General features: G+C 40.9%; 1 protein-coding gene across 3 annotated transcripts in view; it reads left to right on the top strand.

The window, feature by feature from the left end:
• EPHA5 (EPH receptor A5) overlaps positions 1 to 22029 on the top strand; it is a 389544-nt gene that overhangs the window by 327697 nt on the left and 39818 nt on the right. For all 3 annotated transcript variants that reach the window (XM_040324659.1, XM_040324651.1, XM_040324667.1), the window contains exons 6-7: positions 11946 to 12105; positions 17094 to 17199. In XM_040324659.1, the coding sequence (XP_040180593.1) occupies positions 11946 to 12105; positions 17094 to 17199 (266 nt within the window). The remainder of the gene's footprint in view (positions 1 to 11945; positions 12106 to 17093; positions 17200 to 22029) is intronic.

Below are 22029 nucleotides of genomic sequence, written 5' to 3'. Positions count from 1 at the left end.
CCCATTGGGTACATCTATATTTTTGTTGTAGTTCAGTGATTATGTAAGACACTTAACCAACAATACACCAAGGAATCTAGCATTTAAAAAAAAAAACAATTGCGCCTCCTTATTATTTTCTTACAGGATTTATTTAAACAGACATCCCTAATCCTGTTCAGCTTGTAAACTATCTTTAAATATATGAAGGGGCAAAGATCTACAGTTTGGGCACATGAGAGCTGTTCATGCCAGTCATTTTTAGCTGGGAATTGCAGCTTGTAGTGTGTGCACTGATTCGATAATTGCAGCATCATCTCCATGTGGCATCGGAAATGCTCTAATCCTGTCAGATACAAATATAGTTTTTGTATGATTCTCTTGTTTGACAAGATCAGAGACATGAAACTGTTTTTGTATGACCTTAATGAAAGCACAACGTCACGTGTGCTTATACTGTCACATCAACTAAGTGTCATGTTGCAAGTTGGGGGTCACTTGAGATCTTTTCATGACTACTTTTTTACCTAAAAAACAGTGACAGTTAACTATAATAAAATCGTTGACAAGAAAAATTATTATGGAGATAGACAAAAATTAGATCCACCAGCTTAGCCATCACATAAGCCTGTTGATAGATATATTTTTTCCCAAGCAGAATGTCAGTAGAGTCTGATGGCAGGGCCTTCTTAATAGCATCATGGGCTCCTGGGCAAAGTAATGCTCTGGGGCCCCTACAATAGAGACAGCGCAGGTAAACAGACATCAAGTAGGTAGGAGGCAGACAAGCAGAGCTCCCCCTTTTGGGTGGAGCTCCTTATTACTACATGAACAATCATTCTGTACAGCAAAGAAACAGTGGGGAAATACTACATACATAAAGTAACAAAGCTGTCCTGTGCATATACCTGTAATATATCTGCTAGAATGATGCCTACCCAGCACTCTGGCCCCTCTACACCCCAGATATCCCCCAGCACTCTGTCCCCTCTACACCCCAGATATCCCCCCAGCACTCTGTCCCCTCTACACCCCAGATATTACCTAGCACTCTGACCCGTCTACACAACTGATATCCCCCCAGCACTCTGACCCCTCTATATCCCAGATATCCACCCAGCACTCTGTCCCCCCTACACCCCAGATATCCCTTAGCACTCTGACCCGTCTACACAACAGATACCCCCCAGCACTCTGACCCCTCTATATCCCAGATATCCACCCAGCACTCTGTCCCCTCTTCACCCCAGATATCCCCTAGCACTCTGACCTGTCTACACAACAGATATCCCCCCAGCACTCTGACCCCTCTATATCCCAGATATCCACCCAGCACTCTGACCCCTCCATATCCCAGATATCCCCCAGCACTCTGACCCCTCTACATCCCAGAAATCCACCCAGCACTCTGACCCCTCAACACCCCAGATATCCCCCAGCACTCTGACCCCTCTACATCTCAGATATCCCCTGAGCACTCTGACCCCTCTACACCCTAGATATTTTCCCCAGCACTGTAACCATATACCATAAGATATCACATTAATACCCCCTACACTGTGGCCTCTCTACATCCCTGATACCTCTAGCACTATAGCATACCATGAAAAGAACAGTTGCTTCTTCCCATCACCCAGTCTTAGCAGCCTAGGTCATGTGGTCCCTGGTTTCCAATGAGTTTGGCATGGAGACCTCTGACTGGTAGAATTGCAGTGATATGAGAATAATAGCAAGAAATAAAGGAGGAAAATATGTCTGACCCCATGTGTAAATGTAATTACAAATTCCATAGAAACACGTTTTTAAAATATGAATCTATTTAACAAGGTTTTTTTTTAATGTTAAGTTGATTTCCCTTACTTGTGTGGCTTATATTGTTATAATTATGTAATATTATATCATAAACATTAAAAGAAAAGCAACTGAGAAGCAGTTTAAGGTACAGACTCATTATTTGTAATATCGTAACACCTCAAATGTATACACTGCATATTTCAAATTAGTCTAAATTACTTATGCAGTGGTAGAAGTATTGCCCCTATGTATGAACTCCTGTTAAAATAATTACTAATTCTAAAATGAAAGATGATGCAATAGAAAGCACATGGTTTTACAATTAGCAGATTGCATACTGCAATTATTTTTATTCTGCTCAAGTAACTATTTGTTGTTTAGGGAACAGATATATGAGCCAAGCTGGCTTAATTAGATCTACCCAAACTGACATACATCACAGAAAAATACTGTTGCATAACAGTCACTTCAGTCTGTACAGATCCTTGGTACTAGACAATTGTATTTTTATATAAAGGTATAATACATACAATATATATATATATATATATATATATATATATATATATATATATATATATATATATATATATATATATATACATACAGTATATACTGTACAATGTTCAGCATATACATATATTATTTTTTCATTTTGAGTAATTTTTTCCTAATTTCCTGTCTAATGAGTCATCTGAAAACATTAGCCATTAGCTGATATTACTTACCTTCACATTAGTCCCTCTAGTGCTGCCCATAAGACCCTTATGACCCATTCACACTAAAGCAATTCATTGCATTGTATTTATGTGCAATGCAAAAAAAAGGTTCTTCAGCCACTCCTCCCCAAAAAACAAAAACAAACATTTTAAAAATCAAATACTGAAGCAGCTGGCTTTTAATCTAAGGGTGCTTACCTGTCAAGGGATCCAGCACTGACCTCATCTAGGCTGGTTCTTTGCCAGACTTTGGGTCCGCGGCAGCCAGGGGGGTGCTGAAGTGGTGGGAGTCAAAAAGTTGCCCCCTACTTGCCTTGTTACACATACAGTAAAAAGGGTAATTTATTATTCTGTGCATCTTCCCATGTAAACTTGATGTATTTGACTTTTGAGTAAAGTGTTGTTTTGATAAAAGTGCTTCGCAGAATTCTCATCTTCTGCTCCCCTCATCAAACAAGAAAGTGAGGTAGAGGCAACTGGATTTAGGCACCCAAGTGACCCCTGAGCCTGTAGTCTTTTTGAAGAGTCAGCAGAGCTGTGGAAATTGATTTAAGCTGGCCGAATTTCAATCCATGTATGAGCACCCTGGTTGTACAGAAGTTGATCTATTGATGGGGGTATTGGATTTTTTTTTCAACCACATGATGAATGTGGGTGCCAAAGTCTTGTTTTTTTTACCTCCGAAGACACTTCCTCTTGCTTAACCTCTCTCACAAAATTGGGATAGGTGGAAGTGACTCTAGGACCTTTCAATAGACACTTCAAAGCTATAGGGTGGTTCAAGTGATCTCCCTGCAGAACGTAAGAACACAGAATTCGTTAGCGGCATGGGGGCCAAATCCTTTCTTTGAGATGATCTGGTGCAGGATCGCATCCACTCGTACAGTACAATGTAATCAGATAGCTTCTCTCTTTTCCCCTCATGGGTGTGTTTGAATTTGTACAGCAGGTCTGACAGTTTCTCCATACATGCATTTAAATAACTTTAAATATGTCATGAATTAAACTGCCAACAAATCCTCTCACACTTTCAGTGATTATCTACTTTTCTGAGGGATTTATAAGGTGTAACTACCTCATGTGTATTCAGGGGCACAGGGAGAACTTCAAAGGGCACTTAACAGAACATGTACAGGAATGTTTATTGAAGATACCATGTAAATCGTTTATTTGCTATTTTTTTAACAACTTCAGTAAAGAATGTTTATTGTTATTCAACTAGGCCTGGAAGTTACTTGAGGACACACTTATGGGGTGCAAGGCATATGTGGCATATCACTAAGAACAGGGCTTAAAAAGGGGACAAGACATGATAGAGAAGACTCAGTACCAATGTCTAAGGTGTAGTGATGCTATTCAGAGGAAGCTATATTGTTGTTGCTAATAACTACCATACGAGGGCCAATTGTATAGCCAGCCAACCAGTCTGGAAGAGGTGACTTGGCAAAGGTGACGGAGGCCCTGATAGTAAATTTGCATTTTTGCTTAGGCTCCTTCAATGCTGAGCCTGGTCTCGTGGCACAGGGTGTCCTAGAGACCCGGTCTGGGAGCCATAAAAGATGGAGTGAGGCCTCAGGAGAAGAGTAAGCATAGGTTACATATAAGAGCACAGCTTTACACGATTCAAGTGAAACATACGAATTAGGGTTGTTCCGATACCTATACTCGGGACCGATACTGAGCATTTGTGCGAGTACTTGTTCTCGCACAAATGCTCCCGATGTCTGACCCTATACTTGGTCGGTGGCGAGAGGACTCAGTGGGCAGAGAGGGCGGGCGGCGTCAGTAGGTGGATCGAGCTGCCTCAGTGGGTGGAGCGGGCGAGCAGATTCAGTGGGCAAGGAGGGCAGGCGGCGTCAGTAGGCGTATTGGGTGGAGTGGGCGGATGGCCTCAGTGGGCAGAGCGGTCACCATCAGCTTTGACATCCTGACGCCCATCTTGTCACACCCTGTACTTGGCCACAGTAAGCAAGCAGTTGACATCTTGTTACACACCTGACCCTGGGACATGCTTGTCGTTGTACCAAATAACAAGCTACCTATTCACAAACAATCTCCTTGTTGCTGACACATGTGAACCTGTTACTTACAGCTCCCTGTGCGGCCGTTGATTAGTTGCTGCTTATTATTATAGGTCCCAGGGCCCTCTTACAGTAGGTGTTTGTGATATTGTGCTTTCAGCACGACAGCGTCGCGCTGATACTCGGCGACAGGGTGCCGAGATCTCGCCGACATCTCACACTCACTGGAATAGTGACAGCACATCCCAGCAAGCGCGTCATAGAAGCGACGGGAGATCCGACTTGGATTCCCGCCAATTCTACACGTGTGCGGCGTTTGTTATGAATCCTGAGGGGGAAGTCCCCGCCGGATTTTAAATAAAAATCCGGCATGGGTCCCCCCCTCAGGAGCATACCGGGCCCTTAGGTCTGTTATGGGTTGTAAGGAGAGCCCCCTCTACGCCGAAAAAAACGGCGTAGGGGTCCCCCTACAATCCATACCAGACCCGTATCCAAAGCACGCTACCCGGCCAGCCAGGAAGGGAGTGGGGACGAGCGAGCGCCCCCCCCCCCTCCTGAGCCGTACCAGGCTGCATGCCCTCAACATGGGGGGGTTGGGTGCTCTGGGGCAGGGGGGCGCACTGCGGCCCCCCCCACCTCAGAGCACCCTGTCCCCATGTTGATGAGGACAGGGCCCCTTCCCGACAACCCTGGCCGTTGGTTGTCGGGGTATGCGGGCGGGAGGCTTATCGGAATCTGGGAGCCCCCTTTAATAAGGGGGCCCCCAGATACCGGCCCCCCACCCTAAGTGAATGAGTATGGGGTACATCGTACCCCTACCCATTCACCTGCAAGAAAAGTGGTAAAAACACAAATAAACCACACAGTGTATTAAAATATTTTATTTTTCTGCTCCGGAGGCCGCCCCCTGTCTTCTTTATTAGCTCTTTTACCAGGGGGGGCTTCTTCTTTGACGTCTTCGGGTGGGTGGGGGCCGCCGTCTGGTTCTCTTCCACCGCCGGGGGGGGGTGGCTTTTAAAAAAGCCCCCACCCCCCCGGCGGGTTTCCTCCGGCGTCTTCGGCGGGGCTCTTCTTCTTCCGCTATCCCGACGGGTCTTCTCAACTCTCCGGGGTTCTCCTTCTGTCTTCGCCGCTCTCCGTTGTTGACTCGGCGCACCCCGGTTCTTCGTCTCGCTGTCCGGTGTCTTCTTCCGTGCTGTACGTCTTCTCCTTCCGTGCTGTGATGAGTTCTTCTTCCGTGCTGTGACGTCATGTTCTTCACTTCTCTCCTTCTCCCGATGTTGACTCGCCGGTCCTCCTCGCTGAAATGACGGATGCGCGCCTTGCATCGGACCTATATAGGCCTCACAGTCCCATCATGCTCTGTACCTACCCATGTGATACCTACCACGTGGTAGGTATCACATGGGTAGGTACAGAGCATGATGGGACTGTAGGGGGGCGTAGGGGGGCTCTCCTTACAACCCATAACAGACCTAAGGGCCCGGTATGCTCCTGAGGGGGGACCCATGCCGGATTTTTATTTAAAATCCGGCGGGGACTTCCCCTTCAGGATTCATAACAAACGCCGCACACGTGTAGAATTGGCGGGAATCCAAGTCGGATCTCCCGTCGCTTCTATGACGGCTCTGTCTCCATCGCGGCAAGCCAGCTCGGCGCTGGCTCCCGCGATGGGGCTCGTAGGTGCTCAATCTCGCTGAGAAAGAGAGCGAGATTGACACAAAATCGGGTTCACCTACTGTACTTTAAATATTTTCACATGGCTCCTTAGCGGGTGGTTTCTCTCTGTACAGAAATTCTCCTGACGAAGCAACTATCGTTGCGAAACTAGTAGAGATTTGACTTGTATGACCCCCTTCGTTTCACCGCCACCCTTCGTCTAGGGTCCATACCATCTCGGTGATTGGGACGGTTGGTCGTACAATATGTCCACCATTTTATACTACTGTTTTTGATGTATTTTATAACTATGTATGTCGCCTGTTTTTTGATATTATGTTAAATAAACTGATTTATATTTTCTACTTTTACTACAATTCTCTTCCAAATTGTTCTACCTAGTACCGCTATAGTCCCTTTGCCCCTACTTGTTCTAATGGTTTTTGGGCCTTTGGGGTCCCATTAACCTTTAATCTATCCAAAATTGATCTCTTTACACTAAGAGGCTTTCATATAAACCCAGCCCATATAGTTTGCTTACTGATGCTGAGTGCAGGGTGTACCAAGATGGGCGCTGCAGCATAGCATTTCCTCATGTCATTTATTGTTGCATTTCAGTGCCTGCCCATAAGTTCCAGCCACCTATCAGTGCCATCTAACAGTGCCAGCCACCTATCAGTGCCCATAACTGCCACCAATCAGTGCCCGCCACCTATCAGTGTCCACCACCTGTCAGTGCCATCAGTGCCCATAAGTGCCGCCTATCAGTGCCAGCCACCAGTCAGTGCCATCAGTGCTCATAAGTGCCGCCTATCAGTGCCATCAGTGCCACCTGTCAGTGCCGCCCATCAGTGCCAGCCACCTGTCAGTGCCAGTGCCCATAGGTGCCACCTATCAGTACCCATCAGTCAGTGCCATCTATCAGTCCCCATCAGTCAGTGCCACCTATCAGTGCCCATCAGTCAAACATGGCATTAAAAAAAGTAACGGTAATCGGTATCGGTGAGTACATGAAAAAAAGTATCGGTACTTATACTCGGTCCTAAAAAAGTGGTATCGGACAACCCTAATACGAATCATTGTAACTAGGAGTGAGGTGATGGGGCTGGAGGAGTCCGGTATGCGCTCAGCGGTAGCAGCTCACAAAATCTGCATAATTTGGAGATAGAAGAGTTATAAAATTTAGTGAAGAACTGTTACCTGAAGTGCATAGAGCATAATAAGAAACTGGTGTCCATAGTGAACAATGTAAACAGTATAGAAGTTGGGCCACAGAGTACAAGGAAGTAAGTATGTACATTTTTGGAGAAGCCTTGCTTTTAAGTTGAATTGCTGCCTTAAATGACAGTCTTGCATTGCATGGAAGCCTCAGCCAGCATTTTAGGGGCACTAGAGAGCACCTTCTCTGGGTCCCTACATGGGTGCAGTAAGCCCCGCCCACATGGAATTCAATATAAAATACAGGAGACCCTGACTACATCACTAGCCAAGAATAAAGTGAACAAACTTCTCCTGGAAGTGGAGCACTTAATGTTAGCAAGATGGCAGCCAAAGACCTCTCACTTTTTATGGCTCCTGTCTCTGCATCAAGCAGTCTCTCAGTGGCCAGTGAAAGAGTCCTCCCTCATTATCCAGCTCCTTTGTGACTGTAGCTGGATCACTTTCTAGACTGCTCCTCTTCTTGTCAAATATGTTTATTATTTTTTAAATGTAACAAGGATTGACAAATTGAGTACATACAAGAATGGTGGTACAATATTCAAATAGCAATAAATCTAAACATATTGATTTATGAACAGGATGAGTACATAACAATGTAAAAATGTAACGAGTAGAGCAACGAATAAACCAAAGTACTGTATTACATCAAAAGCAATAGAAAATTCCATCAGAAGGAAAAAAGTAAGCTAGTGACTATTGGTTAATTTTGAAAGAGCAGTAATACGGAGAACAATCTAATAGGTATATGTTAAAAAACAGAAGAGATCATGTGTATATAAGTGCCATACAATATTAACCACCTCAATACAGGGCACTTTCACCCCCTTCCTGCCCAAGCCATTTTTCAGCTTTCAGCACTGTCACACTTTATATGACAATTACGCGGTCATGCAACACTGTACCCAAATGACATTTTTATCATTTTTTCCCCACAAATAGAGCTTTCTTTTGGTGTGAATTTTTTTTTTAAAAAAAACAATGTTTTTTACTTTTTGCTATAAAAAAATATCCCCCCAAAATAAAAAAAAAACGAAAATTTTCCTCAGTTTTGGCCGATATATATTCTTCTACATATTTTTGAAAAAAAAATCGCAATAAGTGTATATTGAAGCAGCTACAAAATAGGAGATAGATTTATAGCATTTTTTTTTACTAGTAATGGCGGCGATTAGTGATTTTTATCATGACTGCGATATTGTGGCGGACATATCGGACACTTTTGACACTATTTTGGAACCATTCACATTCACATGCAATCGCGGATGCCCGGTGTCCATGACGGCCGCCGGGCATCGGGTCTCCAGTAACCGCGCCGAGTTTTGTTTTACCCCAGATAAAGAAGCTAAATCTGCACTATATAAGCCGTAAAAATGAGAAAATAAATAAATAAATAAAAACTTGGGCAATATAGCCATCTTAATTACATACATTTTGCCTATCCAGGATAGAGGGATAGAGGACCATTGTGATAATAATTCAGTAACCTGTTTTAGTAATGGAGGGAAGTTAGCTGGGTTATCTTAGGAGTGAGTTGTATTCCTGGGTATGAAGGTCTGAAGGAGGCAAAGAAATGTTGATGCAGTAGATTCTTGATACTTAACTGTTAAGCCCGAAATGTGTGCAAAACGGTTTAGGAAAGAGAGGAGATTAGGTGCTGTGATATGGGAAGATGACGTGAAGAAAAAAAAGACATACTTTATAATGACATCCAGCTAATTCAATACCTTTTATGTTTGACTCAGATCTAATTAAATGGGCCAAGGGTTCAATAAGGAGTACAAATAGGAGGGGGAGAAAGGACATCCTTGACGGGTGCCTCTTGCAATAGGGAAAGGGTCTGATTTAAAATCAACATATTTGATAAATGATAAATGCATTTGGCATGTCGTATAAGGATGAAATCCACTTCAATAAATGCGGTCCAAACCCCCAGACTTCTCCTCTTCGAGCAGACAGTCTCTGCCGTAGTAATAGCAGCTGAGCCCCGGTACACAGCTTCCTGGCAGGCTCTCTCTCCAGGTTCCCAGCAGCACAATAATACATAAGTTTAAGATACAATGCAAAGGAGACACTTTTACACTCTGCCCACCCATTGTGAGTCTCCCCCACATTGTCTGGTTACTGCCGCTTGTCATGCTCTGTTCCGTTGGGTGAGACTTAACATGTCTGACTGAGCATTGACCAGTAAGCATCCTTCTGCCCTCTGGTGTAATCAAAAACTTCCTTACCAGGATTGCTATCTACGGCCCTCGTTCAGCTGCAGCAGCAGTCCGTCAGGTACGGTTCAGCCTCCTTTTTCTCTCTATGCTGTCCCTCAAACATGGGAAAGATGGAGAGAAAAAGAGAATGAGAGAAAAAGAGAAGGAGAAAAAAAAAACGTCCTTTTTGCACTTATTTTGTCAGCTGTTAGCTTCTGGGCTAAATTTAAGGAGACCCGGTTGGCATTAAATATTCATGACCACAGTGCATCCCCCTTTGTCTGTTGACAGGATGGTAATATTCAGATCCTTACTAAGTGATGTAAGAACCTTCCCCTCTAGTGGGCTCAAGTTGGAAAGTGTTTTGGCACTGGGCAGGATGGCCAAGATCCTCAAACAGAACAAGTCTTGTTGAATGTGACTAACTACTACAGGCTATACTATGACCTGAATGAACCAGAACCCTCACAGACAAACCAGAATGTTGTTTGAGATTAACTAAATAATTCTCAAAAAATCTGCACTCAATTACTTGCCACAGGGAAATATTATGAGACAAGTAACAACTTGTAGATAAATTGTGGTATTGCTCAGTTGCTCAGAAATTGATTGCACTACCAAGCAATTAAAATGTCTCTTGTGTGTGAGGTCACTTAAGTATCCATTTGGTACAAAACCAGTTATCTTTCTCTGGAGATTAATCTCTTTTACAATCTACCAATTAAAATTTCATGTGAAGTTTAAGCCTACAAGCATGGTATTTATTACAAATCAATTTATTCCTTGTAGTAGGAGTGCGTTGTGCTTGTTTAAAAAAAAAAAAAAAAAAAAAACAAGCTACATATGTAAAGTTAAAGAAAATATATACATATGTATATAAACTTATATATATGTATATATACAGTATATATATATATATATATATATATATATATATATATATATATATATATATATATATATATATATATATATATATATATATATATATATATATATATATATATATATATATATATGTATATATATAAAATCTGTGAACTGTAGAGATGTACATAAAAAAAAAACTTTGTTTGCTTCAAACATCCAGTCCTGAGCAGAAGAGCAGAAGATATTCTCATGTTTCTTCCTAAATGTCCTTGCACATACAGTAAATGGATGTTTGACACTAACAGGGGTCAAAACTAAGGTCTGGGCTTATTTGTAACCCTGACAGGCAAAACATAAAAACATAACTGTTGGCATTTTAAGAAAAACATATTTGTGTTTAAATACATAATATAATATATATATCTAATATATAATACATATAATATATACATATATTGTCTTAAAGTCTATGCTTGCTTCACAGTGGTATGAATGGCAGTTCCTCCTTAGTGCATAATAGAGGAACAAAAAAAAAAAAAAAAAAAAATTTCACTAGGATCCTGCAAATACTGTAGCAGATCAGACACAGACACATGGAGGGAAATTTATTAAAACTGGAGCAGACTGTGCATGGCAACCAATCAGCTTCTATCTTCAGCTTGTTCAGTTAAGCTTTGAAAATAGAAGATAAAACCTGATAGGTTGCCATGCACAGCTCCTCCAGATTCTGACTGCTCCAGTTTTGATAAATAACGTGTGTGAATATTCAATGGTTGTACTGTCATGGCAGTTTTCCTGCCAGGAAAACTGTCTGTGTGTAGGGGGAAAAAGCTGCCAAGCAGATTCTCGGTGTTCCCCATGGTTTTACCGGCCAACATTTTACGCCGTGAAAACCGATGCTTGGAAAAATGCATCAAAGTGAAGAAGCAGACTGATGAGCTTGTCTCACCATAAATCTGCTCTTGTCTCCCACCTCCTTGCACTGTGGCACAATTGTAGTGGCTCCTTGTCCTGCTTCCCACTTTCCCAAGCTGAGGTCTGCTGTGCAGAGAGTAAAAGAGGATAATACTAGATCAAATGTATGAAACTTACACTGCTTGTATTTAAAACCAATTTTTTGGGATGTAATAATGAATATGAAGATACATTATTTCTGTATTTTATATATGCCTAGTGTTCAGCTTTAAAGGGAATTGTCTTCATAATACGTACTGTGGAGCTTCCAACTAAGTGTGCTATGAGTAGGCAGGAACTTTTCTCCCAGTACCTATGAAAAAATTGCTCATTTGGTAAGAACTAATATGCAGTTGGGGTAAAAAAAAGGAAGATTTTGTTCCAGGTTTTCTAACAGGTACAGAAAATATCTTAAATGGACAGGTGTCCATTTAAGATATGTGCCCTGCCTGTAAACCTCTTTAGGTTAATTATCCTGTTTTGCATATTTACCCTATTTATACTTACTTCATCTTTCTGTAAAATTTAAGGACCAAGAAACCAGCTACACAATTATCAAGTCTAAGGAGATAGAAATCACGGCCGAGGGACTGAAGCCTGCGTCATCCTATATATTCCAGATCCGAGCACGCACGGCCGCAGGGTATGGCGCCTACAGTCGCAGATTTGAGTTTGAAACCAGCCCAGTGTGTAAGTCATTTTAATTACTGTCAGCTCATGTCCATGTAATAGTTAGCGGAAAGAGTCAGCAGATCAATACCATAACAGGGAACTGTCATTCTTACACTGCTCTAGATTTCCTCTCCCAGGTCTGATGCATTAAATGAAGAGGCCCTATTCATGTCACTCAGCGGGATACACACTTCACACTTTGGTCCTTGCTTTCTCATTTGATTAAGCCCAAAGAGAGGTACAATTTCAACCTGCACTAAAAACTACAAGATCAGAAAAATGGAGTGTATATTTTACAGGTTGTGTTTTTCTTTTAAATGTGATCAAATCATTGGGGATTATTTGATCTGTGGTTGCTTTACTGTACTCCAATATCTCAATTTTCATATTGGTAGCTTGGGAAAGGAGAAGCAATGATATGGAACATAAACACATAAATGCTGCTATTAATCATATTGAAAATAGTATCAATTTAAAGGGGCTTTATTGTGTCTCTTGTGTCTATATACCTTGAGAGCAAAAGCCTATTTTGATCATTGGTTTAAGTTCAGTAAGGTTGAACAGGTCCATCCTGACACTAGAATAAGGTTTGGAATCAGACTGAGGCCATTACCAGGATCTGGAGATTAAAGGGAATCAGTACAGAGAGAAATATGGAGGCTCTGTCTTACTGTGGGAAGACTAATTATTTGATCCCCTGTAAATGTTGTAAGTTTGCCCACTTTTAAAGAAATGAAGGGTCTATAATTTTTATCATAGGTGTATTTTAAATGATAGAGACAGAATACCAACCAAAAGAAAAAACACATGATACAAATGTTATATATTGAGTTGCAGTTCAATGAGTAAAATAAATATTTGATCCCCTATCAACCAACAATAATTCTGGCTCCCACAGACTGGCTACAGTATGTGCTCATGGGGTACACAGATTAGTCCCGTCAATTTAAGAAGGTGCTTCTAACGACAACTCATTATGTGTATAAAAGATACCTGCCCACAGAATCTCTTTCTTCCATTCAAACCTAACCATTATGGGCATAACCAACGAGCTATCAAAAGACATCAGGGACAAGACTGTAGACCTGCACAAGGATGGAATGGGCTACAAGACCATCAGCAAGAAGCTTGGTGAGAAGGAGTCAATTGTTGGAGCGAATATTCATAAATGGAAGAAACACAAAATAACCATCAATCGCCTCATGGGGTAAGGATGATCATGAGAAAAGTGAGGGATCAACCCAGAACTACACGGGAGGAGCTTGTGAATGATCTCAAGGCAGTTGAGACCACAGTCATCAAACAAACTATTGGTAACCCAATACACCACTATGGATTGAAATCCTGCAGTGCCCTCAAGGTCCCTCTCCACAGAAAATGCTGTGTTCAGATAAGACCAAAATTTAGCTCTTTGGCATTAACGCGACTGGCCATGTTTGGAGGAAGAAAAATGCTGACTATGACCCTAAGAACACCATCCCTACAGTCAAGCACATGGAAACATTATGCTTTGGGGCTGTTTCTCTGCTAAAGCTACAGGCCAACTTTCTCAGATTAAGAGCTCAATGGACGGGGCCATGTATTGTCAAATCTTGGATGAGAACCTTCTTCCCTCAACTAGAACACTGAAGATGGATTGTGGATGGGTCTTCCAGCATGACAATGACCCAAAACATACCGCTATGGCAACAAAGGAGTGGCTCAAGAAAAAGCACATTAAGGTTGTGGAGTGGCCTAGCCAGTCCTCAAACATTAAAGCGGAGATCTGCCGATTTTTTTTTTAAATCAGCAGCTACAAATACTGCAGCTGCTGACTTTTAAAATATGGACACTTACCTGTCCAGCGCGCCCGCAATGTCAGCACGCAAAGCCAAGCTATCGCTTGGCTCTCGGGTGCTGCCATTTTTGATAAGGGAATCAGGAAGTGAAGCTTTGCGGCTTCACTTACTGGTTCCCTACTGCGCATGCGCGATTCGTGTGTCTCCCAGAAGACAGCGGGGAGTGCCAGATGTGGCGTAGACGCCCGCAGATAATGTGGGGGTCTATGCCCGGAAGTGGGTGCAAATACCTGTCTTAGACAGGTATCTGGACCCCCTCCCCCCTGAAAGGTGCCAAATGTGACACCGGAGAGGGGGAGAAATCCGGACAGCAGAGGTTCCATTTTGTGTGGCCCTCCGCTTTAACCCTATAGAAAATTTACGGAAGTAGCTGAAACTTCGAGTTGCCAGGCAACAGCCAAGAAACCTTAAGGATTTAGAGAAGATCTGTAAAAAAGAGTGGACCAAAAACCCTCTTGCTTGGGGATCAAATACTTATTATACCCACTGAACTACAATTCGATTTATAACATTTGTATCATGTGTTTTTTCTGGATTTTTGGTTGATATTCTGTATCATTTAAAATACACCTATGATAAAAATTATAGACCCCTTATTTCTTTGTAAGTATTGTAAGTAGGCAAACTTACAAAATCTACAGGGAATAAATAGTTTTTTTCCCTGCTGTACCTGTGAGTTGCTTATCTGTCTCAAAAGCAATTTTTTTTTTTGATATATTGACTTGTGAGTGTTTTGATCATCATTACAGCAAGATAGATAGAATTGTATTTTTGATACTTTTATTGTTGAATACAATTAAATTAAAGTATATTAATTCTATTTTTATTTTTTTCTTAAAAAGGGTAAGCAGTGGCAGCCCTTCATATTTTTGACAGTACATAATCCCTTTAGGCTTGATTAAGCCCTTTAAACTCCTTTTGGAGAATCTCTCCTCTTCCTATTCTTTCTCTTCAAGTTTTAAATTGTGTCTGATCCATGTTTTTACATCATATTTACTTGATTGCATAAAGTAATAATAAATAAAGTATGTTTGTGATATGTCTTGCTGTTTTTCCCCATAGCAACCAATTGGATATTAGCTTTTTTAACAGAATTACGTCAATTTAAAGTGGAGTTCCACCCTGAATTTATTTTTTTTACCCAAAATCCCCCAAAAAATTGAAAAAAAAAAATATATTTTTTTATACTTACCAGAAATAGCGATTGCTATGCGAAAGTCCGTAATCTGCCTCTTCATTGTCCGCAGTGGGACTTCTTCTTCCGTCCTAGTCGCGGTGTCTTGTGGTGAATAGGGCGCGCTGCCTTCTGGGAACTGTGTGTGTCCCAGAGAGCAGCCGGCCCATTCACAAAGAGCCGCGTGGCTCGCGCATGCTCAGTAGGAAACGAGCAGTGAACCCGCACGGCTTCACTGCCTGTTTTCCTTACTGAGGATGGCGGCGCCGGGAGCTGCTAGGATCGAGGGATCGGCCTCAGAAGGGCTGACATTGCGGGTGAGTAGGACAGGTAAGAGTCCTTATCAAAAGTCAGCAGCTACAGTGTTTGTAGCTGCTGCCTTAAAAAAAAAAATTGTGGGTGGAATCCCCCTTTAACAGAATTACATTAATTAAATTAGATTTGTGGTTGCTTGCCATACCTGTAGTTACTTCAGACTTGCTGTGTTCATAAATTATAACAAAATGTAACTTTTTTTGGAGGTGAATACAGAATTAAGTTAAGTTGTATAGTAGGCATTGTCGTGCGCAGGGGTGTGCCAGGTGTGCCTAGGCAAACCATAATGACCCTGTTCAGTGCAGATTCCCCCTGCTGATATTTCATCAAAGCTTCTAAAAAAATATAAATAACATTTAAAAAAAAGAATACACAAATTAAATAATAAAAATAAAATACTACTGACACCAACCTCTGCCCTACTGACACCATCCACCACCGTACTACATTTTAAAATGATTATATATATATATATATATATATATATATATATATATATATATATATATAGCATGTGTGTTTGTGTTTTGGGGTGTGCACACCCTAATGCAATAGGCTGTGCACACCTAAGATACTAGCTTTCTATTACTACACTGAGATCACATTGAATATATAATATTCATAAAGGAGAAAGAGTAGACGTTTCATAAAAATGTATGTATGAACTGTACAGTATGTAAATGTTATAATTACAATTTCCTGGTGTTTCTAATGCCGCGTACACACGATCTGGCTTTTGCCCGGCCAAATCACATCGGAATTCCATCGGAGAAAAATAGAACATGTTCTATATCTAAACTCCGATGGAATTCATCTGAATTTCCGATGAAAAAACTCAGATGGGGCTACACACGATAGGAATATCCGATGGAGAACGTCCGTCTGACTTTTTTCAACAGAAATTTCCGATCGTGTGTACGCAGCATAAATCTAAGGTGTACATATTCAAGGGGTTTACAAAACAGAGGCTAGAACAATCAATTATTACATGTGTTGTCCAGTTACTAATTTATGCATATTATATCTGCCTAGAGTTTAGCTTTACATAATGGCAAAGTTACCACCGAAACAAAAAGATCATTGCAGCAATGTTTCTGTAAACAGACATGGTGACATTATAGAAATTCCTGTTGTTTACCAAATCTGAGTATTTAGCAAAATATGATAATTTTCTCCAACTGAAAGTGTTTCTAAAGCAAGTCATAGATTATGCAGTTTTCTTTCCTTCAACCACGGTTTGAAGGAAATAAAATTGCTTGATTCCCCTATCAACACAGTCAGTGTTGATAGGGGAAATCCTCTTGATGTGTTATTGTATTCTAACAGCGGAAGGCTTTTTCCGCCATCAGAGCCACTGCTGACAGGGATGGAATGAGAAAAACCCGACAGGCTGGTTGGGCTGGTGGTTGTCTATCAATTGACTTCAGTACAACCATGCTGCCCATGGATGGATTGAAATTTGGATGGTTCCTGCTGAACCGCCTACATTTTAAGCCATCTATAGCCAGCTTTAAGTTCTGCTTTAAATATACAAATTCATTTAAAAACGTATGATACCGCTATAAATGCACTTTTAACTAAACAGTTTTGCAGAAGCTGCAGTTGCTAAAGCCTCTGAATCCCCCTGTGTACTGGGTAAAATTAAAACTGTAATCTCTGTTTTCTGTCTATTCACTCAGCATTTGCTGCAACCGGTGATCAGAGCCAGATTCCTATAATAGCTGTGTCTATCACGGTGGGGGTTATTCTGCTTGCTGGAGTTGTCGGTTTTCTTCTCAGTGGAAGGTATGTGGAAAGTCATGCTTCCGTTCTGAAACAAGAAACTACAGTTTATTTACAATGTAATTTTCAGTCAAAATGTAAGATACATGTAAAGTAATATCTGTGCTTGGTAGGTGAAACAAATGATATTTACATGATATTTAAATAATGAAATAAAACCTGCAGCTGGACACTACAACCCAGATATTGGGCACCAGACAGCATTACAAATAATGGAGTGCAGCGCTAGTTTGTGTACAAAATGACCCTATGTATAAATGACATGTGTCAATAAAGTGCAAAAAATAGAACAATGTCAAATTTGCAATAAAACAAATGCAAATATATATACAAGGAAATGCCCCAAGCATGCTTAAAGTGCAATATAAGTGCAAAAAAGGCAAAAACTGATTTTAAAAAGTTCATATGTAGCTGAAATCTAATGAAAGTGATCTCACACGTTCTGTGCATGCGCGATTTGATTCTACGGTCTTAAAATGTTTTTGGGGGCGCAAACAAACTGGAAAATTCTGGAAAAAAAACACATCAATTGCACCCTCACTGTGCCATTAATTGCAGCAACTGTACCATCAAACACAGCCACTGTGCCCATCAATTGCAGCCAATGTGCCCATCAAATGCCGCCACTGTGCCCATCAATTTCAGCCACTGTGCCCATCAAACGCAGCCACTCTGCACATCAAACGCAGCCACTGTGCCATCAAACGCAGACAGTGTGCCAGCAAATGCAGCCACTGTGCCATCAAATGCAGCCACTGTGCCCATAAATTGCAGATACTGTTCCCATCAAATGCTGCCACTGTGCCATCAAATGCAGCCACTGTGCCTAGCAAATGCTGCCACTGTGTCATCAAATGCTGCCACTGTGCCCATCAAATGCTGCCACTGTGGCCAGCAAATGCAGCCACTGTGCCCATCAAATGCTTCCACTGTGCCATTAAATGTAGCCACTGTGTCCATCAAATGCTGCCACTGTGCCATCAAATGCAGCCACTGTGCAGCCTTTTGCTAGTGCAGCCCTGGTTTTAGTCACATTACTTACCTGTAATGAAGTATGTTTCAGGGTCCCAGGTAATGCAGACACCTAGATCTTGGAGAAATATTTACTGCAGGGATGCCTGTCCTCTTCCTGTCTCTGAACTTCTGACCAGCTTCAGGTCTTCAGGCAGAACAGCAATACAGGGTTATGCCCCCTCCTTCCACCTCTTTCTTTAACCTCCCTGGCGGTATGATTCTGTCTGGAATTACGTACCAAAATCGGTACAATTATTTGCAAGGAAATGTGGCGTTTTATACTGTAGGCCTGCAATTCTTAGGAATAACTCACTTAAATCTGTCCAAACAAGAATCTAATAGGCATCCCGGGTATGACATTTTTTTAAAAACAAAATTATAAATTATAATATAATAAATAATTATAAATAATTATAACAAATAATAATATAATTCTAATAAAAAATATTCAATAATGTAATCAAATCAAAATCACTGAAATGTTCTCAGTTGCAAAATTGTCGCTGTCATTATTTTTTTTTTTTTATGACGAATTTCTCCACAAATCGCTATCGCACAATTCTGCAAGTGATTATAATTTATTATCGCTGTTTTTTAGCTGATCTAAAATCATGTTTGACATAAAGGGACACTTTTGGTTGCTATGGACAATCTACAGTTTGCAGGAAGAAAGAAAGGTTTTTATTATATAAAATGACATGTAGGACACTGGGCAGACCACTAGGGACAAGGGGTGTGTGTTTTTTTTTACATACAGTACTGTAATCTATAATATTACAGTATACTGCATGTATAGTGTTTGTTTACGTTTTTGAATTTGGCACCGTTCTCTGCTCCCGTGCGTCGTAACGTCGCAGGGAACGGAGATCGGCGGCACAGGAGGACGCTGTGTGAATCGAGCGAGGTCCCGCTCGCTCACACAGCGCGGTGGCATTGCTGGATCCAGGACAAGGTAAGCCAGCGCACGCTACAGGCTCTGCATAGCTACCCCGAGCGTGACTCGGGGATACCGATCGCAGCCTGAAAAACCCACCCCGAGTCACGCTCTGGGATACCGCCAGGCAGGTTAACAAAAGATATTTCATTGAGTATACTACTTGTAACACAATCTGTGAATGAGGGCGCGAATCCTGAGACTGATCAGTTCAGAGACAGGAAGAGCACAGGTATCCCTACAGTAAAGATTTTTTTTCATATTTTAGCTGCCTGCACAACATTAACCACTTAAACCCCGGACCATATTGCTGGTCAATGACCGGGCCACTTTTTGCGATTCGGCACTGCGCCGCTTTAACTGACAATTGCGCGGTCGTGCGACGTGGCTCCTAAACAAAATTGGTGTCCTTTTTTCCCCACAAATAGAGCTTTCTTTTGGTGGTATTTGATCAGCTCTGTGGTTTTTAGTTTTTGCGCTATAAACAAAAATAGAGCAACGACAATTTTGAAAAAATATATATTTTTTACTTTTTTTGCTATAATAAATAACCCCCAAAAAAACTGTTTTTTTCCTCAGTTTAGGCAGATATGTATTCTTCTACATATTTTTCGTAAATACGAAGGACCGTAGAGTCCGTTGTCATCCAATCCGCAGACGGATGGCAAAATAGGGTTTTCCTCCATCACACTTTGGCAGATCAGAGTGGGTTGGATGTCAACAGGCATGTCACCGCTGACGTCCGTGGCTCCATTGACCTCTACGGAGCACCCATTTAGGTCCGCCTAAAAATCTGACAGGCGGACCTGAACGGTCCGTCCGTGTGAAAGAGGCCTAATTCTAAACTGAAAGCAATTATTCTGCTCATTCCAATTGCCATTACACATGTGCAACCTCACCTCCTCAACAGTAGATTGGGTAACTTCCCTGGAATGCAGCTGCATTTTTTGTTCCCATGCTTATCTCTTGTCTTTCTATTAGCAGAGCACTAACTTGTCCTACATAGCAGGGCACAAAGCAACCACTGTAGATGGCTGCATGCATATGTTCTCCTTGACACACCTAGAAATTCCCTTACATCTCACGTTTTTCTAGACATATAGGAATGTAATGAGTTACTGTCACTACCTGACTTTTTTGTGAATTATACGTTTTGTGCTGATTTGCAGCTCCAATTTGCCAAAGAGCATGGACTTTAGATCTTTGTTTTTGGTAATTAATTTTGGTAAAGGAGGACGTTAATTGCTTTTCAAAGTTTTAGCCTTATTTCTGACAATACTATACAGAAATATATGTACAGGCATTCCCCACTTTTAAGTACACAATGGGGTTTATTTACTAAAGCTGTAAAGCGCAAAATCAGGCTCACTTCTGCATTAAAACCAATGAGCTTCCATGTTTTATTACCAAAGCTTAATTGAACAAGCTGGTGTAAGAAGCTCATTGGTTTTCTATGCAGAAGTGAGCCTAATTTTGCGCTTTCAAGGTTTAGTAAATAAACCCCATTGTGTACTTAAAAGTGGGGTATGCTGTATACTGTTCTACACAAATCTTTTGTAGCACACTCCAGTATAGTTTACAGTATTTTCCTTTAAATCCCACTATTCTAAGCATTCATAAAACTTTACCACTGATTGCATTATCTACAAAAGTGCTTAATTAAAATGAAATAAACACTGGATCAAGTAGTCTTTTTAACACAGCTTATATAAATGGTATAATGATACAAATACACATTATATATACGAATAACATTTTTTTCTCTTTAGTTTAATAAACATTTGTATCGTTGTGTGTACATTTATCTAATATCCTTGCAGTTGGTTTTAGATTTCTTTACAGATCAATATGTTGAGGTAAAAGAGAAAAGCCCATAAAAACAATTCCCTACTTTTGCAGATTTAAGTTTTCTCCATGAATTTTCGGACCAAATTCTGTTTATTTTCTAATCAAATTCATAATAAGTTTAGATTTTCCATTAAGCTACAGCCACTTCGTTTTTCCATCCAACTAATAAGATTATATATTTCCAAAGTTCTGGGAAGTATTGTCATTTTAAGGGTCAAGCGAGTTATAGCAGAATACTCTGTAAATGGTTAATTTGTCTTTCCAGAGAGTCTCCAGCAATTATCTAGATAATTGGGGTCAGAACAAGACAAAATATAAATGTATTTGCATAAATTGCAACTACGAGGTCTTGGCTTGCAGGGAATCACAGCCATTAATGATTGAAATCTAATTGTTTATTCACAGTTAGAAAATGAATTTGCGTATCTCTGGAGTACATATTTCTACAGAGATTGTTTATTTATTTTTTGGGCCATGCAATAGAAATTGTTGGAAATATATAAATTTATCTAATTAAGATGTCTGTTCTTTTGGAAGGCATATTAATATAATGTTGATGGCTGGCATACAATATGTATTTAGTAGGCAGAATATAGTATTATATCTAAATAAAAGTACTGGTTAGAGAATCTCTTCCTATGTACACTATGTTATGTTTTATTCTATGTACACGTTTTAAAACGTTGGTCCAAATATTGTTCGCAGTCCCTCATCTGACTTACGCAAAACTGGCAAAACATGTTTATTTAATAACCAATATGATATTTTCATATTAATGCATGTATATAGCTATGAATCACGTTACAAAACAGGGTACCTGTACAATAAATAAATTGTGGTCAATTGCCCATCTTTATTTTCCTCATTCATGTAGTCAGCGGATCGCACCATCTGCTGCGCCTACTACGCAGACTCACCCCCTTTATTCCAAAAGAAGACATAGCAGTCGTGGTGGGTACAATTATCAACTCCAGACTTGACTATGCAAATGCCCTCTATCTTGGACTTGGACTTGGACTCCCCAAATACCAAATCAC

Source organism: Rana temporaria, chromosome 1 (assembly GCF_905171775.1).
Source record: "Rana temporaria chromosome 1, aRanTem1.1, whole genome shotgun sequence".
Taxonomy (NCBI): Eukaryota; Metazoa; Chordata; class Amphibia; order Anura; family Ranidae; genus Rana; species Rana temporaria.
The sequence above is the reverse complement of the archived record's forward strand: the minus strand, read 5'-3'. Positions and strand labels throughout refer to the sequence as shown.